Source organism: Physeter macrocephalus, chromosome 2 (genome assembly GCF_002837175.3).
Source record: "Physeter macrocephalus isolate SW-GA chromosome 2, ASM283717v5, whole genome shotgun sequence".
Lineage (NCBI taxonomy): Eukaryota > Metazoa > Chordata > Mammalia > Artiodactyla > Physeteridae > Physeter > Physeter macrocephalus.
The window spans coordinates 23,174,697-23,182,864 of NC_041215.1; the positions used below are offsets into that span (position 1 = coordinate 23,174,697).

The 8,168-nt window shown below is 59.4% G+C and overlaps 2 protein-coding genes across 2 annotated transcripts in view; both read left to right on the plus strand.

Annotated features, from left to right (window-relative positions):
- Window positions 1–473: 473 nt before the first annotated feature.
- SPMAP2 (sperm microtubule associated protein 2) lies at window positions 474–2,135 on the plus strand. The gene is made up of 3 exons (XM_028500990.2): window positions 474–616; window positions 1,027–1,133; window positions 2,005–2,135. The coding sequence occupies exons 1-3, from the start codon at window positions 524–526 to the stop codon at window positions 2,123–2,125; spliced, it is 321 nt and encodes a 106-aa protein (XP_028356791.2). The 5' UTR covers window positions 474–523; the 3' UTR covers window positions 2,126–2,135.
- Window positions 2,136–5,310: 3,175 nt separating this feature from the next.
- Window positions 5,311–8,168, plus strand: part of MIER2 (MIER family member 2) — a 40,785-nt gene continuing 37,927 nt past the window's right edge. The window contains exon 1 of the mRNA XM_055087100.1: window positions 5,311–5,385. Coding sequence (XP_054943075.1) covers window positions 5,377–5,385 — 9 coding nt within the window. The 5' untranslated portion in view covers window positions 5,311–5,376. The remainder of the gene's footprint in view (window positions 5,386–8,168) is intronic.

Sequence of the window (8,168 nt, forward strand, 5' to 3'; positions counted from 1 at the left end):
TTTGGAGGCACTAGCACCGGTCTCCTTGCTCGGCCCTGTGATAAACCTTTCTCTGCTCCAAACTCGGATGTTACAGTTTGCTTGGCCTCCCTGTGTGTAGGCCACGTGGACTTGTGTCACACGCAGTCCCAGAAATAACCAAGAAGAAGACACAGGCTCTCTTCCTCCTGTCTCGAGAGAGGACACCATCCCTCAAAGCCCCTGCAGACCTCCTCTCAGGTCCCATTCCTGAGCCAGTCCTGGGGAGGAGGTGGGACCCCTGGTGAACTGTCACCCCCAGCACCGACTCCCCCATCTGAACACAAACAGGTCCTTTACTAAGAAGAAACGTAGGGTGGAGCTGGGTGTGTGCCCCAACACCGAGCCCTGTTCCCAGGGTAACTGCTCACTCAGCAGCCCTTCCCTGAGAGCCCGCCCAGGCCCCGGGACACCAGTGAATGGGGCACTCGCCGCCCCTGGCCTGGGAAGGCGACTCGCTACAAGGCTGTGCCAGACACCATGGAGAAGTCAAACCAGTGCCGAGATGCAGGGAGACCCAGGAATGGGGCTGCCTTCCCGAGGAGGAGCCCCCAGGACGTGTGCGGGCAGAGGCGCTGACAAGTGCGAAGGCCCTGAGGTAGGTGCATGTTTAAGGAGCAGGAAAGCAGAGCCGCAGCAGGGGAGCGGGCGGGCTGAGGTTGGAGGGCTAGGCGGCCCCACCAGGGATGCCCACCACCTCAGATGCGCTGGGCGTGGAATGTAGGCTGAGAATGTGGGCGGGCCGTGCTCCTGTCGCCCGGTGACCACAGACAACGGGAGCAAAGCTTCAGGGCTGGGAAGGGCCCAGCGCGTGGGGGACCACCAGCAAAGCTCGCTCGACGGCCACCGCGTGTCGGAGGCCGAGGACCAGCCAGAAAGGGGGCAGGATGACGGCACCCTGGGCCTCCAGGGCCCCACGTATGAGAACCGAGGGTCCAGGGGCCCCGAATACCAGGGTCTGGACGGACCAGGGATTGGAAGACCAAGAGGAGGAAACTCCCCCTTGAGGAGGTGACTGGGGAAGAATTCGTGGACACCCAGACCCCGGAGGAGGCCCTCGCGGAGCTGGAGAGGGTTCTGGAGAAAGACGCGGAGGAGGGCATGCCTGAGATGAGGTGGGCAGGAGTGGGCGCCCAGGCAGGGGTGGGCGGGGGTGGCCCTGGGCGTGGCTGCACTGGCCTGGGTGCTCACTCTAGGGGTGAAGTTGTCGGCACCTCGCTGTGCTGAGGAGGAAGGCGGCAAACAGCCCCGTCCAGGTGGCAGGTGAGTCGTCGTGGAAAACCCTATGCAAACGCCAACTTTGGAGGTGGCAGAGTTGAGAGGTCGTGAGCCCTCCATCCGACAGAAAGAAAAAGAAATGGGGGAAAATAGCCCAACCCGCAAAGCTGAAACCATTGCAAGTACCCTAAATTGCCAGAAACGCTTTCGGTGGCCGGGAGGACACCCGGAAAAACTCGGATGCTCCCTCTAGGGAGGGACCCCGTGCCGTAGTGTGTGCATGGGTTCCTCGGCTGGAACCCCTCGCCTCCTGGTCCTGGGTAAGCACGCGTCCCCTCACGCACTGCAGAGGGGCCTCTGCCCTCCCGGCACGGTGACGGAGCTCGTGTGCTGAGCGCCCAGGGTGCCGTGTGAGGTGGCCGGCGGGGCAGGGGGCGTGCGCCCTGGAGAGGGCGGTGCTGCGCATGGGCGGGGCTCGGGGAGGGGTCTGAGCCGGGAGAGGAGCCTGGATGCCTTGGTGCTCTGGGGGCTTCCTGGGGGCACCGTGCATGGCTCAGCATCCCCTCTGTGGCCCTGCAGGCGGGAGCAGGTCTCTGTTCCATTTCACAAAGGAGGGAACCGAGGGCACTGGCTGGTGGCGAAGCTAGGATTTCAGATCAGGTCTTTGTGGTGCCAGGGCTCTCCTCCAGGGCCGGGGCGAGAGCCCAAGGGTGGTTCTACCCCGCCGGGGGAGCAAGGGCTCTGGCCTCAGTGTCCACCTTCCCTCAGCCGGCTGTCCATCTCCCAGAGGACCCCTGGCACCTCCGTGGGCAGGGAGAGGAGGAAGAAGAGGCGGCTGTTTGAGTTGGCGAAACCCAAGGCCAGCTGGCAAGTCTTGAAAGACAGGTGAGGTGTTGGGCGGCCTGGATGGGGGGGGGGGGGTCTGAGAGGGGACACGGTGCCCTCGGCAGCCTCTGGGTACCGGCCGAACCAGCGGAGCCCCGCGCAGAGGCGGGCGGGGCCCTGTCTCTCGCAGGATGGGGTGCTGCTGCAGGGGCTACGCCTGGATCTCCCCCCGCACGAGGAACCTGCAGTTCTGTGTCTACTGGTGAGTCCCGCCCCCCCCCCCCCCCCCCCGGCCCACTCCGGGGGGGGGGGGGGGCTCCACCGGAACCACCCTTCCTCTCCTGGGACAGGGTTGGGGGAAGGACTCTGTGCTGGGGGCCCCGCCCCAGGATTCCCAGCTCTACCTGAAGCTCTGGACCCCAGCCCCATCTGGCTTGAGATGGGTCTGCTCCTAGACACCGGGCCGCTTCTCAGTGGCGCCTCTTTTTTTCCAGCTTCCTCCTTCTCTGAACACCAGCCTTGCTCAGAATAACCTAACGCTCCCCGTGCCTCTAAGACTTTTCTCCCGTGTCCGTCTCTGACCTGCCTCTGCTGTCCATCTACTTCCTCTCTCCTTTCTTCCCACCTGGAAGCTCTCCCTTCCTCCCCCTCCACTGCCCCTCTCCCCGCTGTCTGTGTTTATGGGGTGCCCTGAGTTCTGCAGCTGCATGGGGTGCAGACCGCCGGGACCCTGGCTTCCCTCACGCTGAGCCCCGCTGGCTGTGTTCCAGGCCATCTGTGTACTGGACAGAGAGGTTTCTTGAGGATACCACCCTCACCATCACGGTGCCGGGTAGGTTGACCCGCCTAGCCCTAACCCTAACCCCTTCTCCGCAGCGGGGGGGGGGGGGGGTGGGCATCAGGGGGAGGGGGGCTGGCCAGGCGCCTGCGGCCGGGTCACCCCCACCTCACGGTGACCTGCACCTGGCTCCGTCTGGGGAGACCTCCCAGCCCCAACCCTCCCAGGGGTCCCTGCAGGACCGCCCCTCCCCCATCTCCCAGGAGCGCCCCCACCCCCAGTCTTCCGGGTGTCTCCTCTCTGGAGTCTGTCCCCAAGCTGGAGGCTGGTCCTGGTGGGGGAGGGGTGGGGGGCAAGCTCTCCAGGGGAAATCACAGTTTGCCTCTCAGTCAAAGTGGGGTCAGTGCTAACTTCACAAAAGACCCCTTTCCTTCCCAGACCTGCTGATCCCTTTGAATAAAACATTTCAAGAAAGCTCATTTCTGGAGAGCCGCTCAGGGCGAGTTCTCTCTTGGGTTTAGAATCCCTTGCAGTGAGCACGGAGGCCCCTGGAGCCCAGGCCCGTCCTGCAGAGGAGCCCGAGCCCCCGTTCCCCCCCCCCCCCGAACCCTGTGTGCCCCGCTGTCCCCAGGTGAGGGTGTCTGGTGTGAGATGTCCCTTGTGTGAAGCTGGATTCAAGAGGAAGGAAGCCCTCAGGGAGGGGCACGTTTCCACGGAGCTGTTTGCCCTTTCGTGCAGAGGTGTCCCGCTGGCTGGAGGAACTGGCCCGACCTAAGAGGTTCTACTCGGAGTATTACAACAACAACAGGTAGGGGGCGGCCGGGCAGGGACCCCTTTTCGTCGGGGCTTGCAGGGGAGGGTCCAGGTCCTGGGACCAGGAGACCCATTCACGCAGGCCAGACACTGAGCCTTTGAAGCTCAGCTACCCAGACAGGACGCAGGAGGCTCTCAGGGCTGCAGGGCACGTGCTGGTGTCGCTCTGGGCAGCTGGCGGTTGTGAGACTGATGGTTTTAGGCGCCTGCCTCCTGGCATGATTCTGTCTCAGTTCTTGCGGCTTCCACGCTTGCTGACGTGGGGTCTGGTGTTATTAGACACAGACTGGTTTCCTATCTCACGCACGTGTGGAAAGGAAAACATGCCCGAGAGCCCTACTCACCCATGTTGACAGGCTCCAGCCACCGTTTCTATGGCCGTCATTGTGACCACAACTTCTCACCTTGATGCTGGTTGGAGTGTAATCTGGAGGCACCTCTGTGTGTGACCTGTAATCTGGGGTGACCTCTGTGATCTGTAATCTGCAGGGTGACCTCTGTGATCTGTAATCTGGAATGACCTCTGTGTGATCTGTAATCTGGGGGGTGACCTCTGTGTGACCTGTAATCTGGAATGACCTCTGTGTGATCTGTAATCTGGGGTGACCTCTGTGGACCTGTAATCTGGGGTGACCTCTGTGTGATCTGTAATCTGGAGTGACCTCTGTGTGATCTGTAATCTGGGGGGTGACCTCTGTGTGGTCTTTAATCTGGAGTGACCTCTGTGTGATCTGTAATCTGGAATGACCTCTGTGTGATCTGTAATCTGGAATGACCTCTGTGTGATCTTTAATCTGGGGGGTGACCTCTGTGTGGTCTTTAATCTGGAGTGACCTCTGTGTGATCTTTAATCTGGAATGACCTCTGTGTGATCTGTAATCTGGAATGACCTCTGTGTGATCTGTAATCTGGGGTGACCTCTGTGTGACCTGTAATCTGGGGGGTGACCTCTGTGTGACCTGTAATCTGGAGTGACCTCTGTGTGATCTTTAATCTGGAATGACCTCTGTGTGATCTGTAATCTGGAATGACCTCTGTGTGATCTGTAATCTGGGGTGACCTCTGTGTAACCTGTAATTTGGGGTCACCTCTGTGATCTGGAATGACCTCTGTGTGATCTGTAATCTGGAATGACCTCTGTGTGACCTGTAATCTGGGGTGACCTCTGTGTCATGGATGGCCCCGGGCCTTCTGGTCAGGCTGACAGTGTTTATCCACTGCATTCCAGCCTCAGAGATGTGAAAATAAGAGTCTGCCTCGGATCAATGAAATACGGCTGTTTCTGGGGCAGAGGCAGAGCTGAGACCCGATTTTAGGAGGTGGGGGGGTGGCAGGGCTGACTTTCACCCCTTTGATCCACCTCCTGACCCCAGCCTGATGGTGGGAGTAGGGGAGACGGCTGGGAGAGAACTACCAGGGAGAGGGTTGCTCCATCCTTGAGAATAGGGGGCTCTGTTAGGGATTCTTTTAGGAACCCCTCTTGGAGGTATTCTGAAAACCCTGCACTGCACCAGGCTCTCCCTGAGCCCCAGGGTCAGAGAGGAGACGTGAACACACAGCACACAGACATGGCTCCGGGTGGCGGGTTAGGGTCTCAGGCCTGGCTCTCCCTTAGGACCACCCCCATCTGGCCCATTCCCCGGTCCACCTTGGAGTACCGGGCGTCCAGCCGCCTGCGGGAACTGGCCACCCCGAAGGTCCGGAATAACATCTGGAGCATACACATGTCTGAGGTGGGTGCCCTTCTCCCCCTGGAGCTCCCCAGCTGCCCCCGGGGGCTCAGCGGGTCCGGAAGGACAAGAGGCAACAGACAGACGTGTGACTGCTTCCCTGAACCATCGGGAGTCACCGGGGTTTGTTCAAGAAAAGGCTTTACTTTCCTCCCCCGGGCTTTGAAGGCAGCGCGGGGACCACCCTCCCCTGCCTGTCAGCTCAGACGGGAGCCGAGCCGGCTGCTGCCACGGGGGCCGGGCAACCGCGGTTCAGAGGTGACAGCGGAGTTCAGTCCGTTCTCAGCCCGGTCCTTTGCTTTCCTCCAGTTGAGGCTCCCCCCGCCCCGGCTCAGGCCCGACTCCGCCCCGGCAGCCCGCAGCAGCTACCCTCCGGCACCTGCGCGGTGCCCCGGCCTGGCCAGCAGCACGGAGTCGTGCTCCCCTGGGAGGGGCCGCCCTGGGGGCATCTCGCACCCACCGAAGGACACGTGCTTGTTTCTGGGTTTTGGTTCCTGCGCACACGGCTTCCGTGAGCATCTGGGTCTCTGTGGGATACGTTGCCGTATCTCCAGGGTCAACACCCAGAAGCGGGGTCCTGGCCAGGAGGCCTGTCCGACTTTATCAGAGACTGACCACCTGCTCCCACAGTGGCCGCCCCGTCTGGCACCGTGTGTCCGTTTGCTGGTTTATTCCTTTACGGCTGGCCGCCCTGACAGGCGTGAGGTGGGGCGGCCTTGGGGTTTAGTGTGCGTTGGATCCGTGTCTTTTCATGTGGTTGTTTGACAGAACCCCAACTTGAACACTTTTACAACTAAATGCAGACAACACACTGCTTCTCCCAGAAACTCTTCATATGGACTTCTAACAGGCGAGGGTAGTTTAAAACCCCTAACAACAAAGATCCCACTGAAAGAATTTAACAATAATACCTTAGTGTCCAAATACCCAGTCCATGCTCCGTTTCCCCAGTTGTCTCAAAAAAAGGCTTCAGCAGTCAGTTTGGTTAGCCTTTGAGTCCTTCTGTGCTCCAACACCCTCTGTGGCTCCCCAGTGCCCCGGGGAAGCCAGCAGGATGGGGCCTTCTCCGTCCCTACTACCCCATGTGCCCCCTGTTGGACTAAATGCCGGTCCCTCAACAAGCCCCTGGGCCTTGGCATGTACAGCTGGGCATGTTCCTGACCAGCCTGGTGGGGCCCCCATCCGACACCCCTTCTTGCTCCCTCCCCGCCCCTTTCACGTGCGCTCTGGATGGGCTGTCATCCTTTCCTTAAACGTGAGCTCCCCGAGGACATGTGTTCGTGTCTGCTGTGGCCTTACTGCAGAGCTGGCCTTGCCCCGTGCAGGGCACGAAGTGGTCGTCAATATTCTTCGAATGCATGGATAAGTGACTGTTTCCCTGCCTGTCACCCCTGCAGACGGGGGGCCCCTTGAGGGCAGGACCGCAGGCTGACTCATCCGCCTCATCTGGTGACCTGAGCTGTGGGGGCCGTCCGGCTGGGCAGAGAAGGAGGGGAAGAAAGGAGAGGGAACGGAAGGGGTGGTTGAGAGGGCCGTGAAGTTGTAAGCTCCAGGATGTCTTTGACAAGAGTAGTGCCTGTGATTTCTCAGCAGGACACTTTCAGGAGAAAAGGGACTCATCTTTCAGTCTCCCTAGAGAACATTACAGCCAATCCTCTGCCTCTGGGCAGTCTCCTACCCAAAGTGCACCCAGCAGAGAGCTTTTGTAAAACATTAAATGTTACACACACACCAAGTGCTTGTACAATTCACCCTCCTACCAGCCACGTATCGGGATCTCTCTCCTCCCACCTTCCTGCCAGGGCTTGATAACACCAGACTTTTTCACTTTTGCCATATTTGTTGGCATGGAGTGATAGTTTGCTGTTTTAATTTACATTTCCCTGGTGCACAGAGAGGATTATTGATCCTTTGGGTTTACTTTCCTGCACGATTAACTCAGTTTCCTATTGATTTTTCATGTTATTGATTTAGAGAAGCTCTTTATTTATGATGGCTACTACTAATCCTTTGCTGAACACACTGCAAACTAACTTCTTCCCAGTCAGTCTTTTGTCTTTCAGTGTTGCCTTCAGGGTCTTTCTGATCCAGGGGCCATGAGGAATCATGGGCTGCTTTACTCTTTCCCCTCTAATTCTGTTTCTAGGTGCCCCAAGTGTCCAGGGCAGCCCAGATGGCCACCCCCAGTCCGAGGATCATCCAGCTGGCAAAGCCCAGGGCTCCAGCCGCCCTGCTGGAAGAGTGGGACCCCATGCCAAAACCCAAGCCACACGTGTCAGACTATAACCGCCTCCTTCACCTGGCCAGTAAGCAGGTCCCCGGGGACTTGGCATCTTATGAAGCGTCCTTCCCCACTGGACGCGGGTGGGGGCAGCCAGTCAACTTGGACCTGCTTCTGCCAGATTTGTGCTTCCCTAGCTCCACCTGCACTGCAGACCAGCTGTCCAAATCCCTGTGGGCAGTTCATCTGTGGCCTGCATGGGCTCCCTGGGGGCTGGCGGAGGGACTCGCTCCCTCTGGGTTGGGGAGGGGGCGGTTTGTGGGTCTCCCAGCACAGCAAGTGGGTGCAGAAGGGAAACTTGGGGTGCAGGGCCAGGGTCAAAAGAGCCAAGCTGGGGCACAAGGGCTCTTTACATGGTGTTGGCCTGACTCTCTTCCTGTCCTTTATTTAATTTATTTTTTTATACAGCAGGTTCTTATTAGTCATCCATTTTATACACATCAGTGTATACATGTCAATCCCAATCACCCAGTTCAGCACACCCCCCCCCCCCCCCCCCCCCCCC